At 42.4% G+C, this 24,306-nt stretch overlaps 1 protein-coding gene across 1 annotated transcript; it reads left to right on the top strand.

Annotated features, from left to right (window-relative positions):
* Positions 1-366: 366 nt before the first annotated feature.
* On the top strand, positions 367-22,866 carry RTCB (RNA 2',3'-cyclic phosphate and 5'-OH ligase). Its single transcript, XM_042947627.1, has 12 exons — positions 367-562; positions 3,631-3,709; positions 4,881-4,948; positions 6,499-6,598; positions 9,616-9,772; positions 11,049-11,205; positions 12,451-12,610; positions 13,731-13,906; positions 14,400-14,588; positions 15,483-15,593; positions 17,192-17,311; positions 21,752-22,866. Exons 1-12 carry the CDS (start codon positions 470-472, stop codon positions 21,857-21,859), a joined length of 1,518 nt encoding a protein of 505 aa, XP_042803561.1. The 5' UTR covers positions 367-469; the 3' UTR covers positions 21,860-22,866.
* The last annotated feature ends 1,440 nt before the right edge of the window (positions 22,867-24,306 follow it).

Genomic DNA, 24,306 nt, shown 5'->3' with positions numbered 1-24,306 from the left:
TGAGATCATGATCTGAGCTGAAGTTGGACACTTAACCAACTGAGCCACCCAGGAAGGAGCCCCAGGGGATGTTTCTCATGTCTAGATATTTTCTTCCCCTCTCTGCTGGGAATGTAAACCCCAGGCAGATATTCACTACAGCAGGTGGGCCCGATCCAGACAAGCACTTCCAAAACGAAGGATGACTAGATCTCACTTAAAACGACTGCATTTAGATTAGCTTTAAACCTGGAAGAGAAGGACAAGTAAATATCCGAAAAGGTAAGCACTAGAGGTCAGTCTAATTTTACGCGAGGAAAGCGATTGTTCCCACGAGTTTCGAGCCTCGGCGCTTGCCGTCGCCGGTCCTGCGGCGGAGCCGGCCGCGCCTGCGCGTTGACTGCGCGAAGGTGGTACTTCAGGCTGCGGGACAGCGCGGCAGTAGCTCTTCAAAGCGGAGCCGGGAGTTTTCGCCACCGTTGCCGCCGCCATGAGTCGCAGCTATAATGATGAGCTGCAGTTCTTGGAAAAGATCAATAAAAACTGCTGGAGAATCAAGAAGGGCTTCGTGCCCAACATGCAGGTGAGGCGGAGAAGCAGGAGCCGGTGGGGTGGCGGGGCCTTCTCGCCTGGGGGCCCGCGGCGCCTCCTTGCCCACCCGGCCCGGCCTCCCCGTCGCTCTCCCTACCCCTAGCTAGAGCCCGGGCCGCCCCTGCCCCCCGGCAGTGTTCCGACCGCCCCCACCCCCACCCTCCGGCCGGCCCCACCTCCCGGCCGGAACGGTCCCTAGGCCACGAGGACCAGCAGAGCGGAGCGTGTCTGGGAAATGTACAGGAACACGAAATCGGCGCTTGCGAAGCGCTTTGACACAGAAGTCTCAAAAACGCCCCGTAAGATGTTACACTCCCGAGCTTCAGAGACGTTAGTGGGTTCTTTTTTTTTTTTTTTTTTTTTTTTTAACCCGGTGGCACAGCCGGTCCGGGGTGGAGTTGCTGGGACACGAACTCCTTTCCTGAGTCATGCTGGTCATCTGGGTGACGTTTACAGAACGCTGAAGCAAGTTGCTAGCCTTCACTGTTCTGTGTGGGTTTTTAATGAGACGTTTTTTGTGTCTCACAACAGTTTAAGTTCACAGGTCAGGGTAGCCTGTTTTTAATAATCACCTCGCTAAGGATCGGGTGGTGACACGGCTTCCTCTACCCCCACCCCACCCCCCCCCCCAGCAAGAAGCCCCCCACCCCCACCCCCCCCCCAGCAAGAAGCCCAGCCAGGACTCGATACCCATCTTACTCCGCTTTCCTCTGGCGGAGTGATGTATTCCCGACGGAGACTTGGGGACCCAGTCCCAGGGAGTGTGAAAGCCCGGGCTCAACTGTATTTCTCGGGCTTCATTGCCATTTGTGTCTATTATCTTCCATTAAAGTGAAGGAAAAAAGGCATTTGTAAGCTTTTGGTGCATATGTTATTAAATAGCTTCTGAAATCCCTTAAGGTGCCTTGTAAGTGTATTGAAGGTTTGTGATTTGGTAAAAGTTCCTGATAGCCATTTCACTCTTTTACTCAACATCAAAACTTCCTGAGTGTCCTCCATTGAGCAAAGCACCTAGCTAGACGCGGAGAGGAGAGAAAAAGCTCCGGTCCTAAGATTCTTTTTGGCTGTTTTCCATTTAGCCAGTTCCTGTTGATGGAATCTGGTTCCCTGAAAGAAGGAATAGGAACTAACCATGGCAAGATCATGGTAACACACTGTCCGTGTCTGGTAGTGGTTCTGGCTTGACTTGGGATACACACGCGGCTGCTGATTCTGCCCAGGAGCAAGTCTCATTTTGCTAGGCACGTGTGGTTTAACTATTTGTACAACAAACACTTCACCACCACTTCTCGCCTAAGTGAGTTGAAATCTCCATATACTGCTCCTAAAAAGATACAGATTCTGCTAACCCTGAATTGTATTCCCATTCTCATTGAGATTAGTGACTTCACAGAGATTGCCCCATCCTACTTAATCTCCATTCCTCCCTTAAGACCCCGGGGCTGCACTAAAAATTCCTCTTCCCTAAAACACCCCCCTCCCACCTTTGTCATCTCTGTGCCTCCTTTGTCTCCTAAGTGTCTCCTAAGCTCAGGTCATGTCCCTGTTCTTTGAACGCTAGTTCAAACAGTGAACACCCATGAAACCTCCGCGGGCTCCCTAGGCTGCTGAACCACCTCTGCATCAGTTTCTCCCATGGGACACGCCTGTCATGGCAGTTGCCTCGTGGTACTCTTAATTTTCTAGTCTGGGCTGCATCCTGGACTGGAAATTCCTCAAAAATGGGATCTTTCATATTCTTTGTTTCTCCCCTAGTGGCCCAGTACAGTGCCTGAAACATAAGTCCTCGGTAAATGTTTGGTAAATTAATAAATGTGGCCCTTATGGGGCACCTGGGTGGTTCAGTCAGTTAAGAGTCCGACTCTTAATTTCATCACAGGTCATGAGCTCACAGTTCATGAGTTCGAGCCCTACATCGGGCTCTGCGCTGACAGCAGAGGATTGGGATCTCTCTGACCCTATCCAGCTTATGCACATGCACACACACACTCTGTCTCTCAAAAATAAATAGCCATTAAGATATATGTTATAAAAATGTGGCACTTAGAAAATTGTACTGGAGACATTTTCCTTCAACTAGTATTGTTATTCATGGAGAAATCCTCTTATAAAAGAAAGAGATTTGTCCAGATGATTAAGTGTTAAGTCTTTATCCATTATCCATTAGTGGGCAGCTCCTTCATAATATTTGATCTTTGATAAAAATGTTCTGGCCTTTGGTGTTACATAATTATGTCCCCCATTGCCTTTTTATGTTCTATTATCAAGCTTTTTTATCCTATGAAAACTAACTATATAGATTATAGAACTAAACACACAGCTGCATAGCTACATGTTAAATTTTTGCTGTTTACCTAAGTATAGATCTGTAGATCAGCATAGGACACAATAAAGTGTAATGTGCTATTGTCTTAAGCACGAGCAAAGTACACTAAGGTCAGATGACTGCATTTTTATGTTTAGAATCTTTTGGTTTTTTTTTTTTTTTATTCATCTATTTATCAAGACCCACTGATTTTTAGAAGCACAAGAGCAGTAGGACTTTTGACCTTAGAGCATAGTTGGAAGACTGTGCTTTATCACACATGCAAAAAATATTTTACCTGTTGAATTTTTTTTTAACATTTATTTTTGAGAGAGAGCGAGCAGGAGAGGGGCAGCGAGAGAGGGAGGAACTGAAACGTGCTCTGTGCTGACAGCAGAGAGCCCGATGCAGGGCTCAAACTCACATACCCTGTGCCCCTCACGGACTATGAAATCATGACCTGAGAGGAATTCAACCAACTCAGGCACCCAGGCGCTCCTACCTGTTGAATTCTAAAATATGGCTTCGAGAGTAGGAGAAAAACAAAATAATTTGTGAACATTGCAACATTAAAAAATATTTAAAGATAGGAACATCTTGTAGTCTTTGGAAGTTTTCTGCTTGCTTAAGGTAATGAGAAAGTGTTTTATAAAGAATAAAGCCAAGTAAGTATTATATACAGTATTTATATTCTATCCATTGCCTAGACACTGGGCATGTGCTCAGACATAGTTTTTCCTTTTCTTTGGTACCAGGTTGAAGGAGTTTTCTATGTGAATGATGCTCTGGAAAAATTAATGTTTGAGGAATTAAGAAATGCCTGTCGAGGTGGTGGTAAGTACATTAGAATTTTACGTGTGGCCACATAAATAGTGTCTTCTCTGTGGTCTGAAAATAGTAACTCAGTGATAATTTAAAATACAAAAGTATTGTAGCTGATGATCAAGACTTAAATGAGACCAAAACCTGTTACTTATTTGTGATCACATTGTTAGCCACCTGGCTTTCTAGAAACTATTTGGAGCTGGGTGGACCTGGTTGGTTTCGCAGCTAACCTTGGGCAATAAAAGCTACCATTTATTGTGCACTTACTGTGTGCCAGGCAGTGTACATAGATGACCTCATGTAATTCTTCGAGTCACTTTAAGAGGAAGATGTTATCTCCATTTTACACATGTGTAAGTCAAGGCTCAGTGACATTAAGTAGTTTCGATTTGTCCAGGATTGCAGAGCTTCTTGGTAACAGAGCCAGAACTCAAAGCCAAGAGTATCTCATTCCAAAGTCCATATTCTTAACCAGTACACTGAGTAGCCTCACTGAACTTCAGCTAATCTCATCTATAAAAGAGAATTTTATTACATTTATCTTGCAGAACTGCAGTAATGTTTACAGATAAATGTATAAAGCTCTAATATAACGCTTTAATGGTGATGATATAAAAATGGAACCTAGTTTTAACCCTTTTATTTTCAGCTCGACAAACCAAATCCCACTCCTCTCCCCACCAGGACATCCTGACTTGCCTACAGTGACACAGCAACCAAGTGACAGAGCTGGGCCTAGGGCCCCCTATCCCCTGCCTCTTAATCCAGTGTTTTCCCAGCTTGTCCACATTGCCCTTCTTTGTCTCTTACAGTAAATCCAGTGTTGATTTTTTTTTTTTTTTTTGGTAAATAATATAAACTGTTGAAAGAATACATTTTTTTTACATGGGCAACATAAAATTTAATAGTTGTTTTACATTTCCCAGTACAGTGTTTGCAAGTACCCTTCTCGTGGTATGCACAGAACACTGACGCCATGTTTCTAATCCCTGTGATTGACCTCACTACCTTCCTTTGTGTGTGCTGCCTTCCCCCTTCATCTCAAACATCCTTTCGTGTTTTGTTGTTCTGGTAGTCCTAACCACTACCCTTCATTTCATGCAAGCTAGAAACATATGAATATCCTGAATGCTAAAAATCAACCGTGTCTCCTTTTCTAATACTGAATTTTTGTCTTCAGGTGTTGGTGGCTTCCTGCCAGCCATGAAACAAATTGGCAATGTGGCAGCCCTGCCTGGGATTGTTCATGTGAGTCCATGTTCAGAGTTTTAATCATTTATATTTCTCTTCGTCTAAAAACTTGCTGAGTGGGCGACTGGCCACATATAACTGATAGTGGTGTCATTTAGACAGTGACTTTCAAACACGTAGAAATAACCATGGGACTTAAGTCATTGAGTCTGGGTAACATCTCAGTTTCGGTTCCCTTTTGCTAGAATCTGTAAGCATTCAAAAACCTTTGAAGTAGTGTTGTTTTCTTGTTTCTTTGTCACAGTCCATCATTATTCCTGGATCAGTGTACCAACATTGAAAGTTTCACTCTGGCCCCATTCGAGAGGATGACTGGAGAAAGAATGGACAGAAGTTTAAGGGTTAGGACTGTGGAGCAGAAAAAAGGACAATGTAGCTGTTGTAGACATGACTGGAAAAGGAGGGTGGTGGCGGTAACAGGGAGGCCCGGTGGAGCTCCACGTGGGGCCCCCTCCATAGTCTGACATTCAGGTTCCGCCATCAGAAGAAGATATTAAGTCCTTACAACAGACTTTTTTTGAGGTCTTTATACCATTTTCTGTGCTGGCACTTGGCTTGTGTGTTTTTTAAGTGTGTAGGTGTCTCCATATGTCCTGACCATGTTTGACCTGCATTCTTCCTGGATCAAGGCTGTTTCCAGGCCCCAGATATAGACAGTATACAGTATTCCTACCATCAAATGGATTATATTTTCCTGTGATTGCTTAAGCACTAAGGATCTGTATAAATCAGATTATTTCCCTTCATTTAGCCTGACATGACCACAATTTGTCTGTGTCTAAAGATTATCTTTAAAATGTAATACTCACCTTAGGGGCACCTGGGTGGCTCAGTCGGTTGAGTGTCCAACTCTTGATTTCAGTTCAGGTCATGATCTCACGCTTCATGAGTTCAAGCCCTACATCAGGCTCTGTGCTGATGGTGCAGAGCCTGCTTGGGATTCTCTTTCCACCCCTACCCCGCCCCTCCTGCGCACTCATTCAAAATAAACTTAAAAAAAAAAACAAACAACATAATACTACCTTAAAGTTAGTATGTGGCCATCCTATATCATGTTACGTTGGGGCTTTTCTGTTTTCTGTTACCTCAGTTAATGGTCAGAGTTTATTTTTTTTTATTTTTTTATTTTTTTAACGTTTATTTATTTTTGAGACAGAGAGAGAGCATGAACGGGGGAGGGGCAGAGAGAGAGGGAGACATAGAACCGGAAGCAGGCTCCAGGCTCCGAGCCATCAGCCCCGAGCCTGACGCGGGGCTCGAACCCACAGACTGCGAGATCGTGACCTGAGCCAAAGTCGGAAGCTTAACCGACTGAGCCACCCAGGCGCCCCGGTCAGAGTTTATTAAAAAGAGTTTTTCTTGCTATAGCTAGCTTTATGATTAGGAGACTTTACACTTCTTTCCACCAATAGAGAAGATATCCTGAAAACAGAATCTTGATTTGGGAAGACTTTGGCCTATAACCTATTTGAGAATTAATATGACTTGTCAGGCAACCAGAGAGCCAGGTTGGGAAAGCTGGATTTCATTTTCTAATTCTCTTTCAGCGATCTATCGGGCTTCCTGATGTCCACTCAGGTTATGGGTTTGCTATTGGGAACATGGCAGCCTTCGATATGAATGACCCCGAAGCAGTGGTATCCCCAGGTAAGGTCACACTGTGCACGTCTGCCATCAGGTGTGAAGCATAGCCCTTCTGGAACAGTATGGACATCTCTCAGTCTCATCATGTTCTATCCTTTCTTGTTTTCTCATTTACTGAGGGAATTAATTGTGAGCACTCAGAAGCTATTAAAACATCAAGTAAAGCATACATTTATTGAAAATTATTTGGGCTCCTCTGCGCCAGGCACTTTTTAGACATTGGCTACAGAACGAACTGAAACACTTCACTGGCAAATTATGTGTCTTCTTTGTGTCCCAGTTAACTTTTGGGAAAATTGGAGCCAGTGTTACTTCCACGTAGCATCACCGTGAGGATTGAATGAGTTAAGCTGTGTAAGATACTTAGCACAGTACCAAGTACGTAGGAAGTGTTTGGGACGTGTTTGCCCTCATCATCATCATTATGATTGATGTCTTGTTGTATATATCTTTTCTGGTGTGGGGTGCTTTCACTGAAAATATTTCACACCAGATAATGTCTTTGCTTTCAGAGTCTGAAAAAGAAATGAAAGTTTAAATTATATCTGAAGAGTTCTGCCTTTTGCGATGGTGGATAAGCTTGTTTCCGAGCAATCCTCTGCCAAGAATAACAAGAAAGGCTGAATAAAATTTTTAAAACAAAATAAGAGAGAAAAACACATCTGATTGGAAGCGTAGGAAAGCTTTTGAAACAATAAGAATTTGTGAGGCAAAGACCAGAGAAAAAGTGCAAATATGTGAGCGCTGCATTTAGCTCTCTTTTTCTCCTGAGGTAATGGCAGATTTCAGTCAGTAAGGATATAGATTTGAACAATCCAGTTAGCAAACTTGACGCCTTGACCTCTAATAGGTACGTGTGGTGTGTGTGCACACATGTCACAGTGCATCCAAGAACTGTGGAATACACATTTTTCCAAGTGCACACAGAATGTTCACAAAATTGGCCACACTGCTGAGCCGTAAATCGGGTCTCAAATTTTAAAGCATTGAAATTAACAACAGTTCTCAAACTTTTTGGACTCGACCCCTTTATCCTCTGAAAAATGATTGAGGGCTGTTCTCAAAGGCTTTTATCGGTATTTACCTTACCAGAAATTAAAACTGAGAAATGTGTAAAACAGTAACACACAAGTACGTGTTTCATTATCCATCATCTTTCACGTAGCCTTTGGAAAACTGCACAGAAGAGAAAAGTTTAAAATGTAAATAATATGTTAGCATTATTTTTTTAAGCTTATTTATTTTGAGAGAGACAGCATGAGTGGGGGAGGGGCAGAGAGAGAGGGAGAGAGGATCCCAAGCAGGCTCCGCACTGTCAGCATGGAGCCTGATGAAAGGCTCAAACTCACGAACCATGAAATCATGACCTGAGCCTAAATCAAGAGTCGGACGCTTAACTGACCAAGCCACCCAGGGGCCCCATAGCATTAATTTTTTTTAAGTAGGTAGGCTTTATGCCCAGCATGGAGCCCAGTATGGGGCTTGAACTCATGAACGCGAGATCAAGACCTGAGCTGAGATCATGAATTGGATGCTTAACCAACTGAGCCGCCTAGCTGCCCCAGCATTATTATAGTTACTCTTACAGGCCTTAAAGCTTTCCTGGACCACGCTTAAGTACTCCTGGTACCAAAGGTATTACTTATTACAGTGGAATTAAGTTAGAAGTCATTAACAACAACAAAAACTAGGGGGAAATCTCATATATTTACGAAGTAAGCATGTGTGTTTAAATAACCCACAGGTCAGGGGCGCCTGGCTGGCTCAGTTGGTTGAGTGTGTGACTCTTGATTTTGGCTCAGGTCGTGATCCCAGAGTTGTGGGATCAAGCCCGGTGTCAGGCTCTGAGCTGAGTGTGGAACCTGTTTAAGATTCTCTCCTTTGCCCACCCCTCATGGGCATGCATTGTCTGTCTGTCTGTCTGTCTGTCTGTCTCTCTCTCTCTCTCTCTCTCTCTCTCTAAAATATAAATAAATAGGGGACCTTGGGCGGCTCAGTCAGTTAAGCGCCCAACTCTTGGTATTGGCTCAGGTCATGATCTCACAGTTCGTGAGTTCGAGCCCTACGTCAGGCTCCGTGCTGACAGCACAGAGCCTGCCTAGGGTTCTCTCCCTCTCTCTCTGCTCCTCCTCCACTCTCTCTCAAAATAAATAAACTTCTAAAAATAAATAATAAAATATAAATAACCCATGTGATCAAAAAAAGATCGTAATGGGAACTACAAAATAATTGTAACTGATGTTAATAAAAAATACTGTCTAAAAACTGGGTTATTATTAATGCCAAATGTAGATAGAAACACATGGTCCTAAATGTACAAATTAGAAAAGAAAGGCTGAAATGTCAGTAATCTAAGCATTCATCTCAAAAAGCTAAAGAACAACAAACCCAAAAAAGGTAGAAAGATGGCAATAATTAACAAAATTAATGAAATGATATATAGTAGAAAGGATGAACAAAGCCAAATATTGGCCCTTTGAAAAAGCTAATAGAATTCATAAACCCCCAACAAGAATGATACACAGAAAAAGAGAAGCACATAATTCCCATTTTAATCTCTAGATGACAACTCATTGCTCATTACCACTTTCCTGGCCCACCAAGTACCTGTAGTATGTACATCATTTTAAACATTTTGATGCCATCAGACTTTACCTACTTTGTGGGTTCCTTAAAAAAATAGTTAACCTTGGGGCGCCTGGGTGGCTCAGTGAGTTAAGTGTCTGACTTCAGCTCAGGTCATGATCTCGCGTTCGTGAGTTTGAGCCCCGCGTCGGGCTCTGTGCTGACCGCTCAGAGCCTGGATCCTGCTTTGGATTCTGTGTCTCCCTCTCTCTCTGGTCCTCCTCTGTTCGCACTCTGTCTCTCTCAAAAATAAAGACTAAAAAAAAAATGTTTTAAGTTCACCTTTGAAAGAATAGCTATCTTTCACACCCTGTATTAATGGTGAGAAACCACAGGTAACATTGTTCAACTACCTGGTTTTGCTGATCTTTGACTAACTTTTCTCTATTTTATAGGTGGTGTCGGATTTGACATCAACTGCGGTGTCCGCTTGCTCAGAACCAATTTAGATGAAAGCGATGTCCAGCCAGTGAAGGAGCAGCTTGCCCAGGCTATGTTTGACCACATTCCTGTTGGGGTGGGATCAAAAGGTGTCATCCCCATGAATGCCAAGTAAGAAGACAACTTTCCAATAAATAGAGTGAGAAAGAAAATAACCACAATGACCCTCGAATTCATATCTAATGTAGGACGCTGAGGAGATGGGGATTATTCAGTCACTTTTTAGGAAGTGGTAATGCATTATTCTTTTAAGCGTGAGGTCCTGCCTATATATTAGAGACATTAGTCAACAGATGTTCATTAGAACAGCTTTTGACATACAGAATTTATAATAGAATAATACCAACTGACAGTTATTGAGCACTTCCCACATGGAAGGCGCTGTGCTATGGCGTATGTATATCCTGTCGTTTCATCTAGATAGTAAACCTGGTATTATTCCCAGTTTACACGAAAGGAAACTGAGGTTTAAAGAGATCATAGTAGGGGCGCCTGGGTGGCTCAGTCGGTTGAGCGTCCGGCTTCAGCTCAGGTCACGATCTCACGGTTCGTGAGTTCGAGCCCCGCGTCAGGCTCTGGGCTAATGGCTCAGAGCCTGGAGCCTGCTTCCAATTCTGTGTCTCCCTCTCTCTCTGCCCCTCCCCCATTCATGCTCTGTCTCTCTCTGTCTCAAAAATAAATAAAAACATCAAAAAAAAATAAAGAGATCATAGTAAGGGTGCCTGGCTGGCTTAGTCAGGGTCATGAGTTTGAGCCCCATGTTGGGTGAGCGTTCTTAAATAAATAATTTTTTTAGAGTGTATTTATCTTGAGAGAGAAAGGGAGAGAGAGAATCCCAAGCTCTCTATCCTGCTGGCACACACTCTCACTCTCTAAACAAAAACAAAACAAGCAAACAAAAAACAACTTAAAAATTCTTAAAAATAATAAAACTATAATATCTCTTGTATGGCACTTACTATTTTTTTTTTTTTAATGTTTATTTATTTTTGAGAGAGAGACAGAATGCAGGTGGGTTAGGGGCAGAGAGAGAGGGAGACACAGAAGTAGAAGCAGGCTCCAGGCTCTGAGCTGTCAGCACAGAGCCCGATGCAGGGCTCGAACTCACAAACCGTGAGATCATGACCTGAGCCAAAGTGGGATGCTCAACCAACTGAGCCACCCAGGCGCCCCGACACTTACCATTTTATGTTGCAATTATTCATGTAAGTGCTTTCCTCAAAATACTGGAATTGCTGAGAGCATAAACTTTGCATCCAGCACAGTGTCTGGTACGCAGGTGACAGATAGTAAATGGGACTGCTTCCCTCTACCCTGTTGAGATGTGGTCATCGTAGCTTTTGCTCTGCCTTGGCTGTGAAATGACCAGACCTTATTACTCGCTCAGAGACTTGGAGGAGGCCTTGGAGATGGGTGTGGACTGGTCCCTGAGGGAAGGCTACGCCTGGGCTGAAGACAAGGAGCACTGTGAGGAGTACGGAAGGATGTTGCAGGCTGATCCCAATAAGGTCTCCGCAAGGGCTAAGAAAAGAGGCCTTCCTCAGGTAACACTTCGGAAGAACAACATGCTCATTTTTACCATATATTTTTGTTGAGGGCAAAAGTTGTCTTCTATGTGGCAAATATAATCCCCAGGTTTTTTTTTTTTTTACAGTATATCAAAAAGAACACAAACTTGTTTATGTTTTGTTGTTACTCTTTTGGAAAGGTATTAGGATCTCGCAGATGTTCATAAAATAAAACAAAGTGTGCTGAATTAGAAATGAATGTGAGAAAAGTGGGATATGATTATAAGGCTTAAAATATATTCCCAAATTGCGTATGAACATACTTTGACAATCTGCAGATTTGGCTGAATTTTCTGGAGCCTAAAGTGAGAAGACATACGTTGTCAATTTATGGTGTTCATGAGACCGTAATATACCACATGTTTGAAATCTACAGCTAATTGGGATGGCTTTCCACTAATTCGCTGTGACTGTGGGCAAGTCTCTTTTGCTTCTCTGGGTCGGTTTTCTTATCTGAAAATTGGAATAGTTAAAACTAGACACCCTCTAAAGACTCTTTCAGCACTTCTATTCCATGGTCCCTACATTTATTAATTCCAGTTATGGAACATATTCTTTCAGTGGTGGATAATGGTAGGTGTTAGTGAACTCATTGATGTTTCAAAAAAACATTTGAGGGGCGCCTGGGTGGCTCAGTCGGTTGAGCGTCTGACTTCAGCTCAGGTCACGATCTCACGGTTCGTGAGTTCAAGCCCTGCGTCGGGCTCTGGGCTGATGGCTCAGAGCCTGGAGCCTGCTTCCAATTCTGTGTCTCCCTCTCTCTCTGCCCCTCCCCCATTCATGCTCTGTCTCAAAAATAAACATTAAAAAAAATTTTTTTTTAAATAAAAAAAAAAAGGAAAGAAAAAAAAACATTTGAATTTGGACCTTGTGTAGGAGTCCACATTCACCAGAGTTCATCTCAAAATTTGACCTTTCTCTCCACGATGTTTAAAGTGTCCTATGAGCCCTTTAATGGTCTGAGTTTTGGTTTATGAAGCTTTTTATATGTGCATACCTCAAGCAGATAATGATACACTAAACTTCATGAACTACTGTACCATATTTTTTACTGTGTATTGCTTTAAATGCATGAAGCATTTCTAAGGCTCAGAAATGTCTTTGTTATATAAAACATTGTGATTATTTTTTGTTACTGGTTGTTTTTACCTATTTGCTTTTTAAATGGATTTTTTTTTTAAAGCAGAATTGAAGCTATTTTTATCATTCTTACTTTTGCAGTTGGGGACCCTGGGAGCAGGAAACCACTATGCAGAAATCCAGGTTGTGGATGAGATTTTCAATGAGTACGCTGCTAAGAAAATGGGCATCGACCATAAGGGACAGGTGTGTGTGATGATCCACAGCGGAAGCAGAGGCTTGGGCCACCAAGTAGCCACAGGTATATTCTGGACCTGAGTTTTGACTTAGTGCTCAAACATGCGTTTATGGAAATAGAGATTTAAGAGAAAGCTCTCAAACTATACTGTGTAGGTTTTACTATTTCACATCATGTTGAAGATTAAATGAAATAGTATATGTAAGGTGTTTATACATTTATGACATATACAAATATGTCTTACGTACCTATACTGCAAGATTAAGTATCATGGTGGATTCACTGAGGAAATGGGCAAGGACCTGCCCTCAAATTATCTCAAGAAAGCGATGTCACGTTCATTAAAATGAAAAGATAGTAGTTGATAAAATGCTATAGAAGAGTCGATCTAGAGTCTGTAGGAAAAAGATTTTGGGAGTGGCGTGAACACATACTATTGCAGTTTGGACAATCACGCACAAAGGACATTCATGACCGAAAAACAACACGGACAAAAGAGGAGGCAGGGGAATAGCACAGTCTCTTTGATGATAGTGTGTGTGAAAGGATTTATGAATATGTGGAAAGGTATGTAGACACATGGAAATTATTACTAACCTTAAGTTGCATGTTATATAGTTCATCCTTCTATGCATGTTTCATCCTATGGGAATTTAGTAATTTGGGCCAGACTGACCCATTAGAATCTTTAATCTAGCAAATATATGGAGCATTGACTAGTAATACTGAACTTTCTACTGAGTATTCTGAGCACTTCGTCATGAATTTGGTTTTTCTGCAGTTCTAGCAACCTGTCTCCAACTCTTTTCTGTTAAGTCATTGAAAGATTATTTTTAAAAACCGTGATGGTAATAAAGTGTACTTTACTGCTTCTATTCATACATTCTCATGCCAAGAAAGGAATAACTAAGATCATATTGTTGCTGTTTGAGTACACATCTCATTCCCCTTAAAAAGTTCCTGGAGGGAAGGTGTTGTCTTCGTAGCCCACATAGCTTCTGTCACACAGCTCTGACAGAAGATGCCTAATAAGTATGTCTTGACCAAGATGAACTTAGAAACACTTCAAAGGGAAAGTTGCATTTTGCTTTTCAAAGAATGGGCTTGAGTATAGCCTGCTTTTCTGCAATCTGAATTACAAAGGGAAAACTGGCTGGTTCAGACTTGCTTCTCTCTTGTCCAGATGCACTGGTTGCTATGGAAAAAGCCATGAAGAGAGACAAGATCATAGTCAACGACCGGCAGTTGGCTTGTGCTCGGATCGCTTCCCCAGAGGGTCAGGACTACCTGAAGGGAATGGCAGCTGCTGGGAACTATGCCTGGGTCAACCGCTCTTCCATGACCTTCTTAACCCGTCAGGTACAGTTGAAGTTGCTCTTCTGTTATTCACGGTGAAGTTTAAAACAGAGCTTACAGAATTTGGTTTTCAAAGTGTAACAAATATTGGAAATATTGGGAATGTCCAGGCTCTTGGTGTCTCCTCGAACCAAATCAGCAGGGTATCAGGCATGGGGAATGAGGGAAGAAGAGCGCCAGAATTGTTCCTAGAGTTTGCCTTGAGCAGCAGAGAGGATAGAAGTGCCATCCACGAAGACTAGAAGGCTGAGGAAGAAGTTCTGAGGGTGGGATCAAGAGTAGCCCAGCAGCTTTTCAACCAGCATTGGAATTTACAGAGTGGAATTTGCGATGTGGTGTAAAACATGGTTTTTGTCTTTTATGTGAAGATTAATAATACTGCTGTATTTGAGCTCTTAAACCCCTCACTCCCTTCAGAAACAGATGAGCTGAAATCAGTTAGGTGAGTTCTAAAAAGCTGGTTCTGGCTGCTTTTAACTCAAGCTTTTCCCCTTAGGCTTTTGCCAAGGTCTTCAACACAACTCCTGATGACTTGGACCTACACGTGATCTATGATGTTTCTCACAATATTGCCAAAGTCGAACAGCACGTGGTGGATGGAAAGGAACGGACACTGTTGGTGCACAGGAAGGGATCCACCCGAGCTTTTCCTCCTCACCATCCCCTTATTGCTGTTGATTACCAAGTATGTACTAAGCCATTTGTGGTTTCAAGCCATGGGGGCATGATTTAGGTGGCTCTAAACATGGGTGAATTTAAACAGAAAGGCTGGGGTGCCTGGGTGCTCAGTCAGTTGGGCATCCAACTTCGGCTCAGGTCATAATCTCACAGTTTGTGAGATCAAGTCCCGCATCAGGCTCTGTGCTGACAGTATGGAGCCTGCTTGGGATTCTCTCTCTCTCTCTCTCTCTCTCTCTCCCTCTCCCTCTCTCCCTCTCTCCCTCTCTCCCTCTAAATAAATAAACTTAAAAAAAATAATAAAGAGAAAGGCAGCAGTTGTGAAAAGAAAATCTGTCATCCATGAGAACAGTGATTTCCAGTCTTCTCTGAAGCAGTGACTCCCCCTATCATCTGCTTGCAGTGGGCTGTATAAAACGTCCTGCATGGACATTATTTTACTCCATAAAGGTGATCTTTTCAAGGCCTTTGAATGATTGGAAAGCAAGATTAAAATTAAAAGAAAAAAATTTTTTTTTCTTCTTCTCTTGCTATCTGGCTGTGATAGAGGTAGAAGGGCCCTTAGTCTGCTCCCATTGTACAGATGAGAAAACCAGAGCTTGAAAAGGGCAAGTGCATTCCCTGGGATGGTTCTTCCTAATAACACTTCCCCAAATGTTTGGATTTGGCTTTGCTCTTACATTGTGTGTCTTCTGCTGCCTTCCTGGCCCTCACATTTTCACTCCCTTCCACTTCTCTCTTGATTATCAAAGAGTTAAAATAATTTCATAATACAGTTGTGAAAACAATGTATTTAGAGGCCCAGGTTTTTCCCACAGTCCTACAATGTGAGAGGAAGTGTAAATCTCAGGCATAAAAAGCTCATGCTTTTCTAAATTATATTTGATTTGTGTATCCTCAGCTCACTGGACAACCAGTGCTCATTGGTGGCACCATGGGCACCTGTAGTTACGTTCTTACTGGCACTGAACAGGGTATGACTGAGACCTTCGGAACAACTTGTCACGGAGCGGTAAGGAAAACAGAAACTTAGGTAGAAATGCTCTCTTCCATTTAATCGTCTTTTTGCATTTCGATAGGTAAATGTGTTTGAGCATTAACAAAGTTGAAGTTTGGGTCTGTCTTGTTTTCTACCTGAATTTATTCCCATAGAATACACTGTCTAATGAACTGACTAAAGTCACCTAGTGTCTCTACTTTAGTGAAGTCATTGTAGCGCCAGGGACTGTTCCTCATCTCTGCAGGTCTATAAAATCCAGACTGAGAAATTGTCAGACCGGCACAACGGATATAACTTTAACTGATGCAAGTTTACATCAAAGCTTATCTCAGTGATTCACTGGACCTAGTCATTTGCATAATTTGCTCCTTACTAGATAGGTCCACTCAAGATTTGGGGGATTTGCAAATCACAGCCCAGGCATAGACTGCATACACACCTATTTACCATATCTCCTCTTTCATTGGAAGTCAGGTGTCGGTAAACTTTGTAAAGCATCAGGTGGTAAGTATTTTAGACTTTTGGGCCATGGGGTCTCTGTAGTAACTATTCCCTTGTGCCATTGTAATGAAAAAGCAGCCGTAGACAATACATAAACAAATGGGAATTGCTGTGTTCCAATAAAACTTTATTTACAAAAACGGGTGGTAGACCAGATTTGGCCCACAAACCAGTTTGCCAACCCCTGTTCTAAGCCATGAGAATGCTTACCTCATGATGGAGTAGAAAATGGAAACTAAAGTATCTTTTATAGGACAGACCTTCACAAATAATATTTAAATCCTCCTTTTTCTCTGATCCTTTCTCATGTCCAGCTGCCTCCCAATTCCTAATTTTAACCCAGTGATCAAAACCAGCACATCTCACACCATACATTAGCAACACCTGGAAGCACATTTTTAATTGTCACAGTGAGGGAGAGTAGCTTTGCTGCTGGCATTCTAGTACAGGCCAAGGATGCTGCTGAACATTCTACACAAAGAAGTATCTGGTCCAAAATGTCAGTAGTGTTGGGGCGCCTCGGTGGCTCCGTTGGTTAAGCATTCACCTTCAGCTCAGGTCATGATCTCATGGTTCGAGCCCTGCTTTGGGGTCTGTGCTGACAGCTTAGAGCCTGGATGGAGCCTGCTTCGGATTCTCTGCCTCCCTCTCTCTCTGCCCCTCCCCCTGCTCATGTTCAGTCTCTTTCTCAAAAATAAATAAACATTTAATTAAAATGTCAGTAGTGCTGATGTTGAGAAACTGTTTTAAATCACAAAGCATAAAGTTTTTGTGATAATAGACATACTGTTTATATTAAAATCAATGTATTTATATTGAATTAATAATAGTAGTTAGAAACACAAAACTGAATCTTTAAATACTGAATGTTTTGTATAGGTGGAAATTTGTTTTCCAGAAGGATATGATGAGACTTGTAACAAAAGACACCTAATAAGGTTAAGAATACAGAAAAAGATTGTTTATTGATTTATTTATTTTTTTTTTTTTAATTTAAAAAGAAGTCAAGGAAAAGGCATATAATCCCAAGGGCTTAAATAATTGCTGGAATTGAACATAAATTGTAGCTCAGAATTTATAAATTGAAGTTCATTCTGTCCCCAATCCAGGGCCGTGCATTATCCCGAGCAAAATCTCGACGTAATTTAGATTTCCAGGATGTCTTGGACAAACTGGCAGATATGGGAATCGCAATCCGCGTTGCCTCGCCCAAACTGGTTATGGAAGAGGTAAGTGAAATTTTGATAAATATTCAGCATAAAACTGTCTCTGATTTATGCCACTACACAGAACAATTTTTAGTATTGCTGTATTACATTTGTTTGTTTTTAAATAACCTCAGTTATAGTTTATCTTTGTCTTTTGTGTGGAGATTAATTATAAGCCAAATACATAAGAATGATTCTTACCTTTCTACATATTAAACTTTAAAAATTGTTTGAGCTGACTCATTTTAACTTTTCTTTTGCACAGCTGTATACTTAAATTTGAAAGCTGGGCACCTGGGTGGCTCAGTCGGTTAAGCATCCAACTCTTGATTTTGGCTCAGGTCATGATCTCACAGTCATGAGATCAGGCCCCACATTGGGCTCCGCGCTGGGCGTGGCGCCTGTTTAAAATGTTCGTTCTCTCTCTCTCTTTCTCTCTCTCTCTCTCTCTCCCTCTCCCTCCCCCTCCCTCTCTCCCTCTCCCTCTCCCTCTCCCTCTCCGTCTCTCTCCCCCCCTCCCTCCCTCCCTCCCCCCCTCCCTCCCCCCCTCCCTCCCCCCCTTCCCATGTTTGTGCACACTCTCTAAATACATACAATACATAAATAAAATAAATTTGAAAGCACATTTGAAAAGGGAAGGGTAAGATGTTTAGGGAAATAGTTTGGATTCAAAAGGGAGCCAAGATTTTGTTTAAATTATATGTATGTTATGTACAGATATGTACATATTGGAAATAGAAACAACATAACTTTTTTTTAAACATTTACATTTTTTAACTTTATTTATTTTTTATTTTTTTAATGTTCTTATTTATTTTTGAGACAGAGAGAGACAAAGAATGAGCAGGGGAGGGGCAGAGAGAGAGGGAGACACAGAATCCGAAGCAGGCTCCAGGCCCTGAGCTGTCAGCACAGAGCCCGACGCGGGGCTTGAACTCACAGACTGTGAGATCATGATAGGAGCCAAGGCCAGACGCTCAACCAACTGAGCCACCCAGGCGCCCCAACTTTTTTTTATTATTGAGAGACAGAGCATGAACATGGGAGGGGCAGAGAAAGGGGGAGACACAGAATCTGAAGCAGGCTCCAGGCTCTGAGCTGTCAGCACAGAGCCCAACATGGGGCTCGAACTCACAAACTGCAACATCATGACCTGAGCTGAAGTCAGACGCTCAACTGACTGAGCCACCCAGGCGCCCCATAACTTTTTTTTTTTTAAGTTTAAAAGAAAGGTAATCATCCAGAAACTCAGTGCCCTAACACAACTGTTACCTCCTTTTTTAGGATGCTGACTGCCATTTTTTTCCCTAAATGCTTTTTTTAAAACTAATTATAATCATAGTTTACAAACATTTTGTAGTCCTTTTTTAAATTTAGCACATTACTGTAGTATTGCTTGTAAGGATAAAACAGTTATTAATGATTGCCAAATCATTAATTAAGTTATTTTAATGATCAAATTAATAACTTAATCATTAAAATAATTTAATTAATGGTTGCCAAATAGTCTCCCAGTTAAGTACCATGAGTTTCTGCCCATATTTGACATTTAAGTGACTTCCAGATTTTGCTATTATAAATTAAGTTGTAATGTGTGTTTTCATGCATGAAGCTTTTTTCCAGCTGTTTTAATAATTAGAATGAAGTCCCAAAAGTAGGTTGAGTTACAGAGTATTACAAAGCCTTATTTTTTAATGACTATTAATTTTTTCTGATTTTAAGAATAACACCTGTTTAATTAAGAGATTTTGGAAAATGCAAAGAAGAAAACAAGCCATGTAAAATTCCACCAGCCAGAGATAACCTCTATTAACAGTTGGTATTTTCCTTAGTTGCATGTTTTGCGTATGACTTTTTCATTGACTCGGGAAACACTTATTAAACATCTGCTATAGTTAGGTGCTGCTCTAGGTGCTGCAGAGAACAAAACCAACAAATCCCTTTCTTGTGAAACTCAGCACACAGTAAAAGATGTAGTGTGTTGGATGACAGTAAGTGCTATAAAGTACAAATGGGATGGGGATAGGGAAAAATCAGAAGTGGGTGTAGTTTTAAGTAGGGTGTAGAGGGTGATACTTGAGTGAAGACCTGAAGGCAGTGAGGGGGTGGGCCGTGTGGGTATATGTGGGGATCTAGGGGCAAGCTTTCCAGGCACAGAGAACAGCCATGTGCAGAAACCCTAAGGCGAGGTTATGCTTAGGTGTTCGAGACATAGCAAGGAGGCCACCGCGAGGGAGATGAGGTCAGAGAGGCGGGGGCACCAGATCATGTGGGTCCTTGCCTTTTCCTTTACAGAAGGACTTTTGCTCTTCTTACTCTGAGTGAGATGATGGGAAGACATTGGAGAATTTTGAGCAGAAGAGTAACAGGGTCTGGCACCCTGATGAGAATATTCTAGAAGAGAAATTGATAATACAGGAAAGCAGGGGGAATTACTGGAGCAGTGTCCTTGGGTAGAGGAGAGGAGATGGAATCAGATGTGCAGGTAGTTGGGCTTGGTTTTGCTAAGAGCTCAGATAATGAATTATTAATGAAAGGACAGAAGGTAGGATGCAGGTAGTCAGGGAGGATATGGTGAGAGTTTGTGGAGATTCTATTCTGGCTGTTTCTCTTGTTTTCAGTGTATAGAAAGTAGTACCAGCAACTAGGAGTAAGGCTGCAGGAGAAGGTAGGAGATGACCATTTAAGAGAAATAGTAATCAGCCTGGGGAAGTTTTGGGTGGTTGCCAGGACAGCAGCAGGCGCCTACTTGAGCTAAATTCAGTGATGGGGCGTTTTTCAACTACATTCAGCCGTGCAGGTGCAGGCATGAAATAGATGTTGAACTAACTTTAACCAGGTTTGCAAGTACGGTGCAGTGGGAAAGAAGCAAGGTTGTTATGGGTGTTGCAAAAGGATTATAGGTCTTGTTGGAGATGAAGCACAGGAGGGGAGTGAGCTGGAAACCTAGCTGTCGTCACCAGCATGACATGCTTGAAATTGAGATTATGGAGGAGTTGTGGTCACTGGTAATGATAAGTTCTGGGGTATGGCCCTGGGTGGGAGTGAATGGCCAAGGTAAGCACTGAGGGAGCAAAACTCGGAGCGCCTGGGTTGCTCAGTTGGTTAAGCATCTGACTCTTGATTTCGGCTCAGGTCATGATCTCACGGTTCCTGAGATTGAGTCCCCACGTTGGGTTCCGTGCTAACAGTGCAGGATTCTCTCTCCCCCTCTCTCTCTGCCTCTTCCCTGCTTGTGCGTGCTCGCTCGCTCGCTCTCTCTCTCTAAAAATAAACTTGAAGGAGCAAAACTCAGGGAACTAAGAAGCCAAGATACTGAAAGGATCCTCTTCCTAGATACTGAAATCCTTTGGAATTATTAGCAGGAGAGAGGGACACTGAACCAGGATCAAGAAATCTTCAGGTAATGCTAGGGAGTGATTCAGAGTCTAGCAGGGAACTACATCAAGAAGGGGTAGGAAAATGTTATGACTGTGAGACTCAAAGCTGAGAGTACTTAGGGAGGAAGGAGCACGAATGGTCTGGAAAGAATCAAGAACAACAAGTCTGAGCCTAATGATAGGACCCCATTTAGGAGGGAAAACAGCTACTACTTCAGAAAGTTGGAGGTGGAAGTAATATCCCTAGGGGAGATCTGTGTTTCAGCAAGAATGGGAAGGTAAAGGGAATGTTCAGAGAAGAGGGGAAGAGGGAAAGGATTCTGCACATGACTCTCTGGAGGGAGTTCCAGAGGCTGTGGTGGGGAAGTTAGAAGTTGGCAGGGAATGGGACATGAGCTAGAAAGGGCTATGTGCAGAGCCCTGTGGGAGTCAGCGGGAGGCCTGAGCGTCTGTGCTGACATGACCAGGAAGAAAGGGTATGTGTAAGGAAACTGGTTCTCATGGTGGCAGGACAGTGACCAGGTGGGAGGGGTGGGTGGTGGTTTTGCTGGAAAGTCAGAGATAACAGTGTGTGTGTACATGTGTACACATGAATGTGTGCACATACACTGACAGTAATATACATGCATTGAACAGAACTTTCCCTTATTGTGAAGGTAGTATATGTGCGTTCCAGAAATTTTGACAACTGCAGAAATATATAAAGAAAGAAAATCAAAATGGCCAGTAACTACCATCTATAGATAATTACCACTAACAGGATTGTTTGGTGCGTGTCTTCTCTGTCGGGTATTGGTGTATATGTTTTATTCAATTACTGCTTTTCCTAGTAATACAAGTAATATATGTTCTATGGGGAAATTATGAGAACTACAGAAAAAATATAAAACAGGATGGAAGTGTTTATCTTACCATCACCCTTACCAACACTGAGCTCGTTCATCATTTTAATCCTTATTTGACAGACAAAAGAATACTCAGTATTACTTTAATGTGCATTTCTTTAATCCCACATGAAGTTTAATGCTTTCAATGATTCCATTTTAATAGACTTTGATGATGTCTAACTCCTCCCTTGCAGGCTCCTGAGTCCTACAAGAATGTGACCGACGTGGTAAACACCTGCCATGATGCTGGGATCAGCAAGAAGGCCATTAAACTGAGACCAATTGCCGTGATCAAAGGATAGAGCACTGACCGAAGCTGCCAAACGCGACTGCCTCTCATGGAATGGAGGTGGACTGAAATGCTCCTCAGACGCCAGACTCGAGACCTGACGGGTTCCAAATTGTGCAGCTATAACTGCCTGTTGCAAAGTAGCTGGCGGGCGGCTGCTGCTTTCAGGAGCCAGTGTTGTAACATTACCTTCTGGGAGGAGTCCCACTGCCCTCCTTTGGAAAGGGTGGATATACTTCCTCCCTGATTGTCCCCCAGGTTTTAGGAAAATCTGTTGAGGGGTGCAGATAGGCCAAGATACTGCCTGACTCAGTCCTGTAAGTCTTTATTCATCAGAATGAACCTGTTTACACCAAGTTCTGTTTATATTCTGAGAGGTGTTGTGAAGAGCATCCTATTAACTAAGAGTTTTGAAATGTTTTCCTTGCCCTCCTCCTGTTGTCAGTTTGTCCATTTATCCACACATCTTCCCCCTTCCCCTGAACCCAGCAAAACCCTGAACACCGCTCTCACTTGGAAAGTACCCGCGGAGTCCTATGTGGATATTAGATGAATGGATAATGGGACACATTGAGCAGGGAGTGTGTATGGAGGTGTAGGAATAGGAGCCCAAAAGAGAACATAGTTTTTCATAGACTTGCTACTTTTCTCATTCTAAATATGAGGCAGAGTTTTGACTTCCCTGCACAGTGGCACCTGCTGGTATCTGTCATTAATTAGGCCTGGTCTAGTAAACTGTTGTTGGGTGATGCCTTGCACAGCAGCAGCAGAGAACCCTCACATAATACCGAATGTCTTATGTTTGTGATTGAATTATTATAAAAACATGACATGACCACAGCTGCGATGTCAGTGGGTGCCGTGTGACAGGTTGACTGGTCTTGTGCCACCCAATCAGATTTTGTGTTCTGTACTGTGACACCTGAGGTGTTAAAGTTACAGGTTACTAAGGCCTTTCTTTGTTGAGTCCAAACAGCCAGTAAAATAGAAAAATCTAATAAAGTTACAATATGTTGTTTATATTTTGTGCTTAGTAGTTTATAGCCTAGGACAAGTAGTATTTTTGCTTGATTCACTTGGGTTAGCGTTGCTGTTCCCTCATTTTTCTCGCAGGTTACTTTCAGCAACTCACTACAAAATATCGTATCCTAAAACTCATCCTTCAACTTGTAATAAAAACCCTCACTAGAGTATCTTGTACATGCTGCCGTTTGGAAGGCTGGAGAAGGTAGACATCCTCTGAAAAATGGATGTTCTGAAATGGCACGGCATGTCTTTACTCAAATATTTTGATGGTAGAGTTTGAAAATAAAGCAGTTAGGAATCTTAATGCAGTAATTCTAGGTTACTGACGCCTTCAGTCTGGCCTAGCCACTGTTGACAAGGATGCAGGTTACTGGTGAGCACTGGAGGGCACTTCAACACGAGGAACAGGCTTCCAGCAGGCGCTAGACTCTAGAGGTGAGACCGTGTTGGAGTGGAGACTCCCTCCCTCTAACCAGGCCTTGCTTGGTGACATGTCATTTGAAACTAATTCAAAGCAAGATCACCTCCCAAAACTGATGTCATTGCAAGAAATGCTGTGCATCATCTTAAATACGTATGTTGAGTTTTATTAGATGCTTTGAAAGTTATTCTTCAGAGAAGTAAGAGGAGGAACAGGTAGGAGAACTACAGAGAATCCTTTATGCGATGGCATTTCTGCTGTATAAGCTTTTCTTGTCCGCCGCATTTGCAGTGAGCTTAGCCCTGTTAATGACCATAGGGGGTAATGGTTAATATTTTGAGTTCAGAAAGAAAGACACAGATACTGTTTTCCTTGTTCTAAAGATGTTATTTTCCCATTTGAGGCAGAAAGCCACTTAAAAATAAATGTTCAAATGAAGCGGACATTACCAGCTGTTTCGCCCTGAGTAAAAATACCCTAGGCCCGTCCCGTGCTCACGCACAGCCGGAACACCCTTTGATAAGGCACCGTGTGGCTCCTTCAGGCATGGAGAGGAGTCATTAGCACTGCACATCTTGGTCCCTCACTGAGGACCTCTGAAGTCAGTCTGTTTATAACTAATATTCTCAAAACCTCACATTGGTTGTGATGTATATTGGTACATCCCTGTCGTCAGTATATGGTTGGGAAAACCACTTCATGGATGTAAGCAAAATAGGAACAATCACTAATTTTCTAATGTTACAACTTTCCTGGGGCAGCAAAGAGACGAAGGTTTAAATACTGAATTCATCTTGCAAATCCCACTTTGATCCCCAAATTATACTTCATATAACCTTCAAAAACCACTGAAGCACAGTGTTTTTTTTTCTTTCAGCTTTTCCTGTTTTTCCTGCTTGAGACTGCGTATTTTTTCCCCATGTTCATGATAAAGTTTTCCTCCCTCCTATTCCTGAAAGCTCCTCGCAGACCTCACCTGTGTTGCTGAGACACATGCCGCTCCCTGTGCCTAT

This window comes from Panthera leo, chromosome B4 (assembly GCF_018350215.1).
Source record: "Panthera leo isolate Ple1 chromosome B4, P.leo_Ple1_pat1.1, whole genome shotgun sequence".
Lineage (NCBI taxonomy): Eukaryota > Metazoa > Chordata > Mammalia > Carnivora > Felidae > Panthera > Panthera leo.
Note: the sequence above shows the minus strand (reverse complement) of the source record. Positions and strands in the feature narration are given on the sequence as shown.